Genomic DNA, 16,958 nt, shown 5'->3' with positions numbered 1-16,958 from the left:
AAAGCCACGGCTGTTGAGAAGGAGGAAGGTTTCCTTTAACACCTGGATCTTGCCAACTATGCCCGTGCTGTCCATGCGACTGGCAAGATTCACCGTTGTACCCCAAATGTCATATTGTGGTTTCTTGACTCCAATAACTCCAGAAACTGCGGGTCCCTGTGAGAACCCTGGCAAAGGAAAAGAGAGTAGCAGTCAGACCTATTCACCAAACTCAGCCGACCGTTCACTCACAGTCCAACCCGAGGAACGGGGGAGGCAAGGGGAGGGGGAGAGAGGGGAGAGGGGGGAGAGGGAGAGGGAGAGAGAGAGAGAGAGGGGAGGGGGAGAGGGAGAGGGGGGAGGGAGAGAGGGGGAGACAGGGGAGGGGGAGAGAGAGGGGAGGGGGAGAGAGGGGAGAGGGAGACAGGGGAGGGGGAGAGGGGAGGGAGAGAGAGGGGGAGAGAGGGGAGGGGGAGAGAGGGGAGGGGGAGAAAGAGGGGAGGGGGAGGGAGGGAAGGGGGGGAGGGGGAGAGAGGGGAGAGGGGAGAGGGGAGGGAGAGAGAGGGGGGAGAGAGAGAGGGGGGAGAGAGAGAGGGAGAGAGAGAGAGAGGGGAGGGGAGAGGGAGAGAGGGGAGGGGGAGAGAGGGGAGGGGGAGAGGGAGAAGGGGGAGGGAGAGAGGGGGAGACAGGGGAGGGGGAGAAAGAGGGGAGGGGGAGAGAGGGGAGAGGGAGACAGGGGAGGGGGAGAGGGGAGGGAGAGAGAGGGGGAGAGAGGGGAGGGGGAGAGAGGGGAGGGGGAGAAAGAGGGGAGGGGGAGGGAGGGGAGGGGGAGGGGGAGAGAGGGGAGAGGGGAGGGAGAGAGAGGGGGGAGAGAGAGAGGGGGGAGAAGAGAGGGAGAGAGAGAGAGGGAGGGGAGAGGGAGAGAGGGGAGGGGGAGAGAGGGGAGGGGAGAGGAAGAGGGGGAGACAGGGGAGGGGGAGAGAGAGGGGAGGGGGAGAGAGGGGAGAGGGAGACAGGGGAGGGGGAGGGGAGGGAGAGAGGGGGAGAGAGGGGGAGGGAGAGGGAGGGGGAGAAAGGGAGAGAGAGGGGAGGGGGGGAGAGGGGAGAGGGAGAGGGGGGGAGTGGAGAGGGGCAGAGATGAGGGGAGGGAGAGAGGTGGGGAGGGAGGGGAGGGGAATAGAGGAGCGGGAGGGGAGGGGAGGGGGTGGAAGAGTGTGGGGAGGGCAGAGCAGGGGTGGAGGGGGTCATGGAGGGAAGAGGGACGGGAGGGGAGGGGGAGGGAAAAGGAGGGGAGGGTAACGAGAGAGGAGAGAGAGGGGAGGGAAAAGATTGGGGGTAAGTTGAGAGGGGATGGGTTGAGGGAGGGGAAGAGGGAGGGGAAGGGAGGGGGAGTGACAGAGTGGGGTGGGGGATGGGCGAAAGGGATGGGGAGGGACAGAGGGGAAAGAAGGAGGGGGAGGGGAGAGGGAGGGAGAGTGGGAGAGAAGAGGGAGTGAGAGGGCGAGGGGAGAGTGAATGAGACGTGGAGGGGAGGGAGGGAAAGGAGAAGCATGGAGGGGATGGGGAGGAGATGGGTTCGGGAGATCAGTGACAGAGGTAGGACGAGAGGAGGAAGAGTTGGAAAGTGAGGCGAAGAGGGAGGGGGGAGTGGAGGAGGGAGACTCTCGGAGGGTGAGGGGGGCAGAGGGAGGGAAGGGGCTGGGGCTCAGAAGGGGTTGGGAAGGGGAGGGAGAGCGAAGGGAAAGGGATTTAGAGTGGGCGAGGAGCGGGAAGGAGTGGAGGGGGAGTGGGGAGTGGGGAGTGGGAAGGGGGGGGTGAGGTTGAGGGGATCAGCACCCTGGTAAGTTTGATTGTCTTCATTGACAGATGATAAGTAAGCTTTGATTTGGATGTGTGGAGAACCAAGGTGGTGAAATGCCTCAAATTGTTTGCAACTGACCTGTGAGGACAAGGAGTAAAAAGAATCAAAGTGTGACATCACAGGAAAGCAGGGAAGTGATTGGTTGGTCAGTTTTTCTCTCTTTTCTTGGACATTGGTTTAAATTAGGAGCCGGGATTAAAACCTAAACGTTTAACACTTAATTAACGAAATACATTATAGAGGGCAGGGCGGGTGATGTGTTGCCGCTGCAGCATGTGGGAGCTGGTGGGCACCAGTCTGATCCACAGTGACCACATTGGCAGCAAGTGTCTGCAGCTCGAGGGAGCCGGGCTCCGTGTGGATGAGCTGGAGTCCGAGCTGCTGACACTGTGACACATCAGGGAGGGGGAGAGTTACCTGGACACTGTGTTCCAGGAGGCAGTCACACCCCTCAGGTTAAATCATTCACATGGTCCGGGACAGGAGGGTGTGACTACGAGCGAGGCAGGTATGGGGGCCCAGGAGGTAGTGATGGAGGAGCCTCAGCCCTTGCTCTTGTCCAACAGGTTCGAGGTTCTTGCTCCCTGTGTGGACGAGAGCAGGGACTGCAGGGGGGATGATCAAACTGACCACAGCACGGTGGTACAGGGGGCCATTCAAGTGGGGGGAGTACAAAGCTACATTGTAGTGGTAGGGGACAGTATAGTTAGGGGGATAGATACTGTTCTCTGCAGCCGAGAGCACGAGTCCTGAAGGCTGTGTTGCCTGCCCGGAGCCAGGGTTAAGGACATCTCCTCAGGGCTGGAGAGGAACTTGGGGTGGGAGGGGGAAGATCCAGTTGTTGTGGTCCACGTGGGTATCAATGACATTGATGGAACAAAGAGATTCTGCTGAGGGAGTGTGAGCAGCTAGGGGCCAAATTAAAAAGCAGAACCACAAAGGCAATAATCTCTGGATTACTACCTGAGCCACGAGCAAATTAGCATCGGGTGAGCGGAAAATTAAAAGGTCAAAGAGCAAAAAAAAGCAATAGAGCAGGGTAACACTGGGGGGGGAATGATAACCAGAGTGTGACAGGAAGGGACAGAATGTATAAACATCAGAGTGTATCACAAAGTGGGGTCAGAGTCAGGAAAAATGGTAAAAAGACAAAATTAAAAGCTGTTTATCCGAAAACATGCAGCGTTCGTAACAAAATAGATGAGTTGACGGCACATATAGATACAAATGGGTATGATCTGGTAGCCATTACAGAGACGTGGTTGCAAGGTGACCAAGGCTAGGAACTGAATATTCAGTAATGTTTGACAATTCGGAAGCATAGACAGAAAGGAAAAGGAGGTGGGGTATCTCTGTTAATAAAGGATGAGATCAGTGCGTCAGTGAGAAATGATATTGGCTCAGAAGATCAAGATATAGAATCAGTTTGGGTGGAGATAAGGAATAATAAGGGGAAGAAGTCACTGGTGGGCGTAGTCTATAGACCCCCTAACAGTAGCTACACTATTGGACAAGGTATAAATCAAAAAATATGAAAGATACGGCAATAATAATGGGCGAATTTAATCTTCATATTGATTGGACAAATCAAATTGGCCAAGGTAGCCTTGAGGAAGAGTTCATGAAGTGTATCCGGGATAGTTTCCTTGAACAGTACATTGTGGAATTAGATCTGGTACTGTGTAATGAGATAGGATTAATACATGATCTCTTAGAAACATAGAAACATAGAAAATAGGTGCAGGAGTAGGCCATTCGGCCCTTCGAGCCTGCACCGCCATTCAATGAGTTCATGGCTGAACATGCAACTTCAGTACCCCATTCCTGCTTTCTCGCCATACCCCTTCATCCCCCTAGTAGTAAGGACTACATCTAACTCCTTTTTGAATATATTTAGTGAATTGGCCTCAACAACTTCCTGTGGTAGAGAATTCCACAGGTACACCACTCTCTGGGAAAATAAGTTTCTCCTCATCTCAGTCCTAAATGGCTTATCCCTTATCCTTAGACTGTGACTTCCCCAACATTGGGAACATTCTTCCTGCATCTAACCTGTCTAAACCCGTCAGAATTTTAAACGTTTCTATGAGATCCCCTCTCATTCTTCTGAACTCCAGTGAATACAAGCCCAGATGATCCAGTCTTTCTTGATATGTCAGTCCCGCCATCCCGGGAATCAGTCTGGTGAACCTTCGCTGCACTCCCTCAATAGCAAGAATATCCTTCCTCAAGTGAGGAGACCAAAACTGTACACAATACTCCAGGTGTGGCCTCACCAAGGCCCTGTACAACTGTAGTAACACCTCCCTACCCCTGTACTCAAATCCCCTCGCTATGAAGGCCAACATGCTATTTGCTTTCTTAACCGCCTGCTGTACCTGCATGCCATCTTTCAATGACTGATGTACCATGACACCCAGGTCTCGTTGCCCCTCCCCTTTTCCTAATTTGTCACCATTCAGAAAATAGTCTGTCTCTCTGCTTTTACCACCAAAGTGGATAACCTCACATTTATCCACATTATACTTCATCTGCATTTGCCCACTCACCTAACCTATCCAAGTCACTCTGCAGCCTCATAGCATCCTCCTCGCAGCTCACACTGCCACCCAACTTAGTGTCATCCACAAATTTGGAGATACTACATTTAATCCCCTCGTCCAAATCATTAATGTACAATGCAAACAGCTGGGGCCCCAGCACAGAATCTTGCGGTACCCCACTAGTTACTGCCTGCCATTCTGAAAAGTACCCATTTTACTCCTACTCTTTGCTTCCTGTCTGCCACCCAGTTCTCAATCCACGTCAGCACACTACCCCCAATCCCATGTGCTTTAACTTGGCACATTAATCTCTTGTGTGGGAGCTTGTCGAAAACCTTCTGAAAGTCAAAATACACCACATCAACTGGTTCTCCCTTGTCCACTCTACTGAAAACATCCTCAAAAAATTCCAGAAGATTTGTCAAGCATGATTTCCCTTTCACAAATCCATGCTGACTTGGAACTATCATGTCACCTCTTTACAAATGCACTGCTATGACATCCTTAATAATTAATTCCATCATTTTAGCCACTACTGATGTCAGGCTGACCAGTCTATAATTCCCTGTTTTCTCTCTCCATCCTTTGTTAAAAAGTGGGGTTACATTGGCTACCCTCCACTCCATTGGAACTGATCCAGAGTCTATGGAATGTTGGAAAATGACTGTCATTGCATCTGCTATTTCTAAGGCCATCTCCATAAGTACTCTGGGATGCAGACCATCAGGCCCTGGGGATTTATCGGCCTTCAATCCCATCAATTTCCCCAACACAATTTCCCAACTAATAAGGATCTCCCTCAGTTCCTCCTTCTTACTAGACCCTTTGACCCCTTTTATATCCGGAAGGTTGTTTGTCTCCTCCTTAGTGAATACCGAACCAAAGTACTTGTTCAATTGGTCCGCCATTTCTTTGTTCCCCGTTATGGTTTCCGCTGATTCTGACTGCAGGGGACCTACATTTGTCTTTACTAACCTTTTTCTCTTTACAAATCTATAGAAGCTTTTGCAGTCCATCTTAATGTTCCCTCCAAGCTTCCTCTCGTACTCTATTTTCCCTGCCCTAATCAAACCCTTTGTCCTCCTCTGCTGAGTTCTAAATTTCTCCCAGTCCCCGGGTTCGCTGTTATTTCTGGCCAATTTGTATGCCACTTCCTTGGCTTTAATACTATCCCCGATTTCTCTTGATAGCCACGGTTGAGCCACCTTCCCTTTTTTATTTTTACGCCAGACAGGGATGTACAATTGTTGTAATTCATCCATGCGGTCTCTAAATGTCTGCCATTGCCCATCCACTGTCAACCCCTTAAGTATCATTCGCCAATCTATCCTAGCTAATTCATGCCTCATACCTTCAAAGTTACCCTTCTTTAAGTTCTGGCCCATGGTCTCTGAATTAACTGTTTCATTCTCCATCCTAATGTAGAATTCCACCATATTATGGTCACTCTTCCCCAAGGGGTCTCGCACAATGAGATTGCTAATTAATCCTCTCTCATTACATAACACCCAGTCTAAGATGGCCTCCCCCCTAGTTGGTTCCTCGACATATTGGTCTAGAAAACCATCCCTTATGTACTCCAGGAAATCCTCCTCCACCGTATTGCTTCCAGTTTGGTTAGCTCAATCAATATACATATTAAAGTCACCCATAATAACTGCTGCACCTTTATTGCATGCACCCCTAATTTCCTGTTTGATGCCCTCCCCAACATCACTACTACTGTTTGGAGGTCTGTACATAACTCCCACTAACGTTTTTTGCCCTTTGGTGTTCTGCAGCTCTACCCATATAGATTCCGCATCATCCAAGCTAATGTCCTTCCAAACTATTGAATTAATCTCCTCTTTAACCAGCAATGCTCTCCCACATCCTTTTCCTTTTATTCTATCCTTCCTGAATGTTGAATACCCCTGGATGTTGAGTTCACAGCCCTGATCATCCTGGAGCCATGTATCTGTAATCTCAATCACATCATATCTGTTAACATCTATTTGCACAGTTAATTCATCCAGCTTATGACGGATACTCCTTGCATTAAGACACAAAGCCTTCAGGCTTGTTTTTTTAACACCCTTTGTCCTTTTAGAATTATGATGTAGTGTGGCCCTTTTTGTTTCTTGCCTTTGTTTACTCGGCCTTCCACTATTGCTTTTTACCTTTCTACCATCTGTTTCTGACTCCATATTACTTCACCCTGTCTCGCTGCATAGGTTCCCATCCCCCTGCCATATTAGTTTAAACACTCCCGAACTACATTAGTAAAGGATCCTCTCGGAAAGAGTAATCATAGCATGGTTGAATTTAAATTTCAGTTGGAGGGTGAGAAAGTTGGATCTCAAAGCAGTGTCCTGAATCTAAATAAAGGCGATTACAAAGGTATGAAAGCAGAGTTGGCTAAAGTGGACTGCGATAATAGATTAAAATGTAAGACGGTTGATAAGCAGTGGCAGACATTTAAGGAGCTATTTCATAACTCTCAACAAAAATTTAATCCAGTGAGAAGGAAGACTACAAGAGAAGGGAGAACCATCCATGGCTAACTAAGGAAGTAGAGGATGGTATCAAATTGAACACAATGGCATATAATGTGCCAAGATTAGTGGGAGGCCAGAGGTTTGGGACATTTTTTTAAACCAGCAAAGGACAACTAAAAAAATAATAGAGGGAAGATAGATTATGAGAGTAAACCAGCAAGAAATATAAAAACAGATAGTAAGAGCTTCTACAGGAATATGAAAAGGAAGAGAGTAGTTAAAGTAAACGTTGGTCCCTTCGAGGATGAGACTGGGGAATTAATAATGGGGAACAAGGAAATGGCAGATACTTTGAACAAATATTTTGTATCGGTCTTCACTGTAGAAAACACTAAAAACATCCCAATAATGGATAATCAAGGGACTATAGGGAGGGGGGAACTTAAAACAATTACTATCACTAAAGAAAAAGTACTTGGTAAAATAATGGGACTAAAGGTGGACAAGTCCCCTGGACCTGATGGCTTGCATCCTAGGGTCTTAAAAGAAGTGGCTGCAGAGATAGTGGATGCATTGGTTGTAATCTACCAAAATTCCCTGGATTCTGGAGAGGTCCCAGCGGATTGGAAAATCGCAAATGAAACGTCCCTATTTAAAAAAAGGAGGCAGACAGAAAGCAGGAAACTATAGACCAGTTGGCCTAACATCTGTTGTTGGGAAAATGTTGGAGTCCATTATTAAGGAAGCAGTAGCAGGACATTTGGAAAAAAATAATATAGTTAAGCAGAGTCAGCATGGTTTTATGAAAGGGAAATAATTTTTGACAAATTTACTGGAGTTCTTTGAGGATGTAACGAGCAGGGTGGATAAGGGGGAACCAGTGGATGTGGTGTATTTGGATTTCCAGAAGGCATTCGATAAGTGCCACATAAAAGGTTACTGCACAAGATAAAAGTTCACGGGGTTGGGGGTAATATATTAGTATGGATAGAGGATTGGCTAACTAACAGAAAACAGAGAGTCGGGATAAATGGGTCATTTTCTGGTTGGCAAACAGTAACAAGTGGGGTGCCGCAGGGATTGGTGCTGGGGCCTCAACTACTTCCGATCTATATTAATGATTTAGATGAAGGGACCGAGTGTAACGTATCCAAGTTTGCTGATGATAAAAAGATAGGTGGGAAAGCAAGTTGTGAGGAGGACACAAAAAATCTGCAAAGGGATATAACCAGGCTAAGTGTGTGGGCAAATATTTGGCAGATGGAGTATAATGTGGGAAAATGTGAGGTTTGGCAGGCAAAATAAAGAAGCAAATTATTATTTAAATGGGGAAAAATTACAAAATGCTGTAGTACAGAGGGACTTGGATGTCCTTGTGCATGAAACACAAAAAGTTAGTGTTATATAGGTAAACCTGTATATACCTTGTGTAGCTACCAGAGGGCTCATCCCCTGGAGTCCCAAGGGATCCCACAATCCCTTGGGAGCACCTGTACTTAAGGAGGCCTCACAGGTTGGAGAGGCACTCTGGAGACCTGCAATAAAAGACTTAGGTCACACTTTACTTTGAGCTCACAGTATCCAGTCAGACTCTTTATTCATACATAATAGTTAGTATGCAGGTACAGCAAGTAATCAAGAAGGCAAATGGAATGTTGGCCTTTATTGCAAGGGGGATAGAGTATAAAAGCAGAGAAATCCTGCTACAATTGTACAAGTTATTGGTGAGGCCACACCTAGAGTACTGCGTAGAGTTTTTGTTATATATGTAAACCTGTAAATACCTTGTTTAACCACCAGAAGGCTTATCCCCTGGAGTCCCAAGGGATCCCACAATCTCTGGGGAGCACCTGTACATAAGGAGGCTTACAGTATCTGGTCAGATTATTTATTCAACACATAACAACTGGCGACGAACCCCACTGCAACAATGCAGAGAACTGTGGGCATCCTGGAGAAATTTTCAGAGGGAGATGATTGGGAAACCTTCGTGGAGCGACTCGACCAATACTTCGTGGCCAACGAGCTGGAAGGAGAAGCGAACGCTGCCAAACAAAGGGCGATTCTCCTCACCGTTTGGGGGACACCAACGTATGGCCTCATGAAAAATCAGCTCGCTCCAGCGAAACCCACAGAGAAGTCATACGATGAGTTGTGCACACTGGTCTGGGAGCATCTAAACCTGAAGGAAAGCGTTCTGATGGCGAGGTATCGGTTCTACACGTACAAGAGGTCTGAAGGCCAGGAAGTGGCGAGCTACGTCGCCGAGCTAAGGTGCCTTGCGGGATATTGTGAATTGAAGACACTTGGAGCACATGCTCAGGGACTTCTTTGTACTTGGCATTGGCCATGAAGTAATACTTTGCAAGCTTTTGACTGTAGAGACCCCAACCTTGAGTAAAGCCATAGCGATAGCCCAGGCGTTCATCGCTATCAGTGACAATACCAAACAGATTTCTCAGCACACAAGTGCTGCTGCAAGTACTGTGAACAAAGTAATGTTGTATTCAAATCGTAACTTACAGGGAAGGTCACACATGCCTGCAGCTGCATGTCCACAGATGTCTCAGAGTCCACCATCAAGAGTGCTGAATATAAGGCCATTAACACCTTGTTGGCGCTGCGGAGGTGATCATTGCTTCCAATCATGCCGCTTCAAAGGGTATGTTTGCAAGAGCTGCGGAACAATGGGACATCTCCAACGTATGTGCAGGCGAGCTGCTAACCCTGCTAATCCTGTAAACTACCATGTTGCATAGGAGGGCAGATCATGACGAACCAGAGCCTCAGGCTGAGGAGGCAGAGGTATATGGGGTGCACACATTTACCACAAAGTGTCCCCGGATAATTCTGAAGGTTGAATTAAATGGACTCCCGGTGTCAATGGATCTGGACACGGGCGTGAGCCAGTCCATCATGGGCAAAAACACTTTTGATAAAGAACTTACACAAAGGAATTGATTCCTGTAATCAGCAGTGCTATCGCAAAGGTCTCCTACGATGGAGCGGTGCACGAATTACCATTCTGGGTGGTACTGGGTGATGGCCCCACACTGTTCGGCAGGAGCTGGCTGGGAAAGATCCGCTGGAACTGGGACTACATCCGAGCGCTCTCGTCTGTCGACGACACCTCATGTGCCCAGGTCCTAAACAAGTTCCCCTCGCTGTTTGAACCGGGCATCGGGAAGTTCTAAGGAGCAAAAGTGCAGATCCACTTGATTCCGGGGACATGACCCATCCATCACAAGGCGAGAGCGGTACCGTACATGATGAGAGAGGGTGGAGATCGAGCTGGACCGGCTGCAACGAGAGGGCATCATTTCGCCGATCGAATTCAATGAGTGGGCCAGTCCGATTGTTCCAGTCCTCAAGGGAGACGGCACTGTCAGAATCTGTGGTGATTACAAAGTAACTATCAATCGTTTCTCACTGCAGGATCAATACCCGCTACCAAAGGCAGACGATCTATTTACGACGCTGGCGGGAGGGAAAACGTTCACGAAGCTGGACTTGACCTCGGCCTACATGATGCAGGAGCTGGAGGAATCATTGAAAGGCCTCACCTGTATCAACACCCACAAAGGTCTCTTCATTTACAACAGATGCCCGTTGGGGATTCGATCGGCTGCGGCGATATTGCGGAGGAACATGGAAAGCTTGCTGAAGTCGGTCCCGAGCACCGTGGACTTCTAGGACGACATCTTGGTTACAGGTCGGGACACCGTCGAGCACCTGCAGAACCTGGAGGAGGTTCTTCGTCGGCTTAATTGTGTGGGGCTCAGGTTAAAATGCTCAAAGTGTGTTTTCCTGGTACCTGAAGTGGAGATCCTGGGGAGAAGAATCACAGCGGACGACATCAGGCCCACTGATTCGAAGATGGAGTCAATCAAGAACACACCGAGACCACAGAATGTGACAGAGCTGCAGTCGTTTCTCAGACTCCTGAACTACTTTGGTAATTTCTTACCGGGTCTTAGCACATTGTTCGAACCTCTGCACTCTTTACTGCGTAAAGGAGATAAATGGTTGAGTAAAAGCCAAGAAAATGCCTTTGAGAAAGCTAGGAAACTTATATGCTCAAACAAATTGCTTGTGTTGTACGATCCATGTAAACGTTTGGTACTAGCATGTGATACGTCATCATACGGTGTCGGGTGTGTATTGCAACAAGCTAATGATTTTGGGAAATTGCAACCGGTTGCTTATGCATCCAGAAGTCTGTCTAAGGCTGAGAGGGCCTACAGCACGATCAAAAAAGAAGCGTTAGCATGTGTCTATAGGGTAAAGAAAATGCATCAATATCTGTTTGGGCTCAAATTCAAATTGGAAACTGACCATAAGCCGCTTATATCCCTCTTTTCTGAAAGTAAGGGGATAAATACGAATGCATCAGCCCACATCCAGATGGGCGCTCATGTTGCCCGCATATAACTACGCCATCCGCCACAGGCCAGGCACAGAAAACTGTGCCGATGCTCTCAGTAGGCTGCCATTGACCACCACAGGGGGGAAATGGCTCAGCCCACAGATTTAGTCATGGTAATGGAAGCATTCGAGAGTGAGCAATCACTTGTTACCGCCTGACAGATTAGAACCTGGATGAGCCAGGACCCCTTACTGTCCTTAGTAAAAAACTGTGTGCTCCACGGGAGTTGGTCTAGTGTCCCGTTAGAGATGCAGGAAGAAATAAAGCCGTACCAGCGGTGCAGAGATGAAATGTCTATACAGGCAGACTGCCTCCTATGGGGAAATCGGGTAGTGGTGCCAAAAATGGGCAGGGATACTTTCATCAATGACCTCCACAGCACCCACCCAGGCATCGTAATGATGCGGTATTCACTGAGGAGGACACAAACAACCTTCCGGATATAAAAGGGGTCGGAGGGTCTAGTAAGGAGGAGGAACTGAGGGAAATCCTTATTAGTCGGGAAATTGTGTTGGGGAAATTGATGGGATTGAAGGCCGATAAATCCCCAGGGCCTGATGGACTGCATCCCAGAGTACTTAAGGAGGTGGCCTTGGAAATAGTGGATGCATTGACAGTCATTTTCCAACATTCCATTGACTCTGGATCAGTTCCTATGGAGTGGAGGGTAGCCAATGTAACCCCACTTTTTAAAAAAGGAGGGAGAGAGAAAACAGGGAATTACAGACCAGTCAGCCTGACATCGGTAGTGGGTAAAATGATGGAATCAATTATTAAGGATGTCATCGCGGTGCATTTGGAAAGAGGTAATATGATAGGTCCAAGTCAGCATGGATTTGAGAAAGGGAAATCATGCTTGACAAATCTTCTGGAATTTTTTGAGGATGTTTCCAGTAGAGTGGACAAGGGAGAACCAGTTGATGTGGTATATTTGGACTTTCAGAAGGCTTTCGACAAGGTCCCACACAAGAGATTAATGTGCAAAGTTAAAGCACATGGGATTGGGGGTAGTGTGCTGACATGGATTGAGAACTGGTTGTCAGACGGGAAGCAAAGAGTAGGAGTAAATGGGGACTTTTCAGAATGGCAGGCAGTGACTAGTGGGGTACCGCAAGGTTCTGTGCTGGGGCCCCAGCTGTTTACACTGTACATTAATGATTTAGACGAGGGGATTAAATGTAGTATCTCCAAATTTGCGGATGACACTAAGTTGGGTGGCAGTGTGAGCTGCAAGGAGGATTCTATGAGGCTGCAGAGCGACTTGGATAGGTTAGGTGAGTGGGCAAATGCATGGCAGATGAAGTATAATGTGGATAAATGTGAGGTTATCCACTTTGGTGGTAAAAACAGAGAGACAGACTATTATCTGAATGGTGACAGATTAGGAAAAGGGCAGGTGCAAAGAGACCTGGGTGTCATGGTATATCAGTCATTGAAGGTTGGCATGCAGGTACAGCAGGCGGTTAAGAAAGCAAATGGCATGTTGGCCTTCATCGCGATGGGATTTGAGTACAAGGGCAGGGAGATGTTGCTACAATTGTACAGGGCCTTGGTGAGGCCACACCTGGAGTATTGTGTACAGTTTTGGTCTCCTAACCTGAGGAAGAACATTCTTGCTATTGAGGGAGTGCAGCGAAGGTTCACCAGACTGATTCCCGGGATGGCGGGACTGACCTATCAAGAAAGACTGGATCAACTGGGCTTGTATTCACTGGAGTTCAGAAGAATGAGAGGGGACCTCATAGAAACGTTTAACATTCTGACGGGGTTAGACAGGTTAGATGCAGGAAGAATGTTCCCAATGTTGGGGAAGTCCAGAACCAGGGGACACAGTCTAAGGATAAGGGGGAAGCCATTTAGGACCGAGATGAGGAGGAATTTCTTCACCCAGAGAGTGGTGAACCTGTGGAATTCTCTACCACAGAAAGTTGTTGAGGCCAATTCACTAAATATATTCAAAAAGGAGTTAGATGAAGTCCTTACTACTAGGGGAATCAAGGGGTATGGTGAGAAAGCAGGAATGGGGTACTGAAGTTGCATGTTCAGCCATGAACTCATTGAATGGCGGTGCAGGCTAGAAGGGCCGAATGGCCTACTCCTGCACCTATTTTCTATGTTTCTATGTTTCTATGAAAGTGATAGCCAGATCCCACGTGTGGTGGCCTGGTATTGATGCAGACTTAGAGTCCTACGTGCACAATGTAACACATGTTCGCAGTTGAGTAATGCACCCAGGGAGGCGTCACTAAGTTTATGGTCCTGGCCCTCCAAACCGTGGTCCAGGGTCCATGCCGACTATGCAGGCCCATTCTTGGGAAAAATGTTTTTAGTGGTTGTAGATGCGTACTCCAAATGGATTGAATGTGTGATAATGTCGGCAAGCACGTCCACTGCCACCATTGAAAGCCTACGGGTCACGTTTGTCATGCACGGCCTGCCTGACATCCTTGTAAGTGACAATGGGCCGTGCTTTACCAGTGCCGAATTCAAGGAATTCATGACCCGCAATGGGGTCAAACATGTCATGTCTGCCTTATTTAAGCCAGCGTCCAACAGTCAGGCAGAATGAGCAGTTCAAACAATCAAGCAGAGCTTGAAAAGGGTTATTGAAGGCTCACTGCAAACTCGCTTATCCCGAGTCCTGCTTAGTTACCGCACAAGAACCCACTCGCTCACTGGGGTCCCTCCCGCTGAACAGGTCATGAAAAGGGCACTTAAGACAAGGCACTATCGTTAGTCCACCCTGATCTACACGAACGGGTAGAGAGCAGGCGGCTTCAACAGAATACATATCATGATCGCGCAAATGTGTCATGCGAAATGGAGATTAATGATCCTGTATTTGTGTTGAACTGTGGGCAATGTCCCAAATGGCTTCCCGGCACTGCCGTGGCCAAAGAGGAGAGTAGGGTGTTTCTACTCAAACTTTCAAATGGACTCACCTGCAGAAAACACTTTGACCAAACCAAACTCAGATTCACGGACTATCCAGAACAACCCACAATAGATTCTACCTTTCTGGACCCAAAGGAAGAGGCAGACAAAGCAGCAAACCTGAGGACTGGGAGAAATGTTGAATTCAGCAGAGGAGGACAAAGGGTTTAATTAAGAGATGAAAAATATAGTACGAGAAGAAGCTTGCTGGGAACATAAAAACTGACTGCAAAAGCTTCTATAGATACGTGAAGAAAAAAAGATGAGTGAAGACAAATGTAGGTCCCTTGCAGTCGGATTCAGGTGAATTTATAATGGGGAACAAAGAAATGGCAGACCAATTGAACAAATACTTTGGTTCTGTCTTCACGAAGGAAGACACAAATAACCTTCCGGAAGTACTAGGGGACCGAGGGTCTAGTGAGAAGGAGGAACTGAAGGATATCCTTATTAGGCAGGAAATTGTGTTAGGGAAATTGATGGAATTGAAGGCCGATAAATCCCCGGGGCCTGATAGTCTGCATCCCAGAGTACTTAAGGAAGGGGCCCTAGAAATAGTGGATGCATTGGTGATCATTTTCCAACAGTCTATCGACTCTGGATCAGCTCCTATGGACTGGAGGGTAGCTAATGTAACACCACTTTTTAAAAAGGCAGGGAAAGAGAAAGCGAGTAATTATAGATCGGTTATCCTGACATCAGTAGTGGGGAAAATGTTGGAATAAATCATTAAGGATGAAATAGCAGCGCATTTGGAAAACAGAGACAGGATCGGTCCAAGTCAGCATGGATTTATGAAAGGGAAATCATGCTTGACAAATCTTCTGGAAATTTTTGAGGATGTAACTAGTAGAGTGGACAAGGGAGAACCAGTGGATGTGGTGTATTTGGACTTTCAAAAGGCATTTAACAAGGTCCCACACAATAGATTGGTGTGCAAAATCAAAGCACATGGTATTGGGGGTAATGTACTGACGTGGATAGAGAACTGGTTGGCAGACAGGAAGCAGAGAGTCGGGATAAACGGGTCCTTTTCAGAATGGCAGGCAGTGACTAGTGGAGTGCCGCAGGGCTCAGTGCTGGGACCCCAGCTCTTTACAATATATGTCAATGATTTAGATGAAGGAATTGAGTGCAATATCTCTAAGTTCGCAGATGACCCTAAACTGGGGGGCGGTGTGAGCTGTGAGGAGGACGCAAAGAGGCTGCAGGGTGACTTGGACAGGTTAGGTGAGTGGGCAAATGCATGGCAGATGCAGTATAATGTGGATAAATGTGAGGTTATCCACTTTGGGGGCAAAAACACAACAACAGAATATTATCTGAATGGCGGCAGATTAGGAAAAGGGGAGATGCAACGAGACCTGGGTGTCATGGTTCATCAGTCATTGAAAGTTGGCATACAGGTAAAGCAGGCGGTGAAGAAGGCAAATGACATGTTGGCCTTCTTGGCGAGGGGATTTGAGTATAGGAGCAGGGAGGTCTTACTGCAGTTGTACAGGGCCTTAGTGAGGCCTCACCTGGAATATTGTGTTCAGTTTTGGTCTCCTAATCTGAGGAAGGGCATTCTTGCTATTGAGGGAGTGCAGCGAAGGTTCACCAGACTGATTCCCGGGATGGCTGGACTGACATATGAGGAGAGACTGGATCAACTGGGTCTTTATACATTGGAGTTTAAAAGGATGAGAGGGGATCTCATAGAAACATATAAGGGACGGGACGGGACGGGACAGGTTAGATGCGGGTAGAATGTTCCCGATGTTGAGGAAGTCCAGAACCAGTGGACACAGTCTTAGGATAAGGGGTCGGCCATTTAGAAGCATAGAAACATGGCTGAACATGCAACTTCAGTACCCCCTTCCTGCTTTCTCGCCATACCCCTTGATCCCCCTAGTAGTAAGGACTTCATCTAACTCCCTTTTGAATATATTTAGTGAATTGGTCTCAACAACTTTCTGTGGTAGAGAATTCCACAGGTTCACCATTCTCTGGATGAAGAAGTTTCTCCTCATCTCGGTCCTAAATGGCTTACTCCTTATCCTTAGACTGTGACCCCTGGTTCTGGACTTTCCCAACATTGGGAACATTCTTCCTGCATCTAACCTGTCTAAACCCGTCAGAATTTTAAACGTTTCTATGAGGTCCACTCTCATTCTTCTGAACTCCAGTGAATACAAGCCTAGTTGATCCAGTCTTTCTTGATAGATCAGTCCCGCCATCCCGGGAATCAGTCTGGTGAACCTTCTCTGCACTCCCTCAATAGCAAGAATGTCCTTCATCAAGTTAGGAGACCAAAACTGTACACAATACTCCAGGTGTTGCCTCACCAAGGCCCTGTATAACTGTAGCAACACCTCCCTGCCCCTGTACTCAAATCCCCTCGCTATGAAGGCCAACATGCCATTTGCTTTCTTAACCGCCTGCAGTATCTGCATGCCAACCTTCAATGACTGATGTACCATGACACCCAGGTCTCGTTGCACCTCCCCTTTTCCTAATCTGTCACCATTCAGATAATAGACTGTCTCTCTGTTTTTAAACCTCACATTTATCCACATTATACTTCATCTGCCATGCATTTGCCCACTCACCTAACCTATCCAAGTCACTCTGCAGCCTCATAGCATCCTCCTCGCAGCTCACACTGCCACCCAACTTAGTGTCATCCGCAAATTTGGAGATACTACATTTAATCCCCTCGTCTAAATCATTAATGTACCCCACTAGTCACTGCCTGC

General features: G+C 47.7%; 1 protein-coding gene across 1 annotated transcript in view; it reads right to left on the bottom strand.

Annotated features, from left to right (window-relative positions):
* The window catches only part of LOC139272906 (adenylate cyclase type 8-like), a gene marked incomplete at its 3' end in the record, with an annotated part of 426,014 nt that continues 409,056 nt past the window's right edge, over positions 1-16,958 (bottom strand). Inside the window, exon 18 of the mRNA XM_070889007.1 lies at positions 1-167. Coding sequence (XP_070745108.1) covers positions 1-167 — 167 coding nt within the window. The remainder of the gene's footprint in view (positions 168-16,958) is intronic.

The sequence above is a fragment of the Pristiophorus japonicus genome, chromosome 9, assembly GCF_044704955.1.
Source record: "Pristiophorus japonicus isolate sPriJap1 chromosome 9, sPriJap1.hap1, whole genome shotgun sequence".
Taxonomy (NCBI): domain Eukaryota; kingdom Metazoa; phylum Chordata; class Chondrichthyes; family Pristiophoridae; genus Pristiophorus; species Pristiophorus japonicus.
This window is presented reverse-complemented; position numbering and strand designations above follow the sequence as displayed.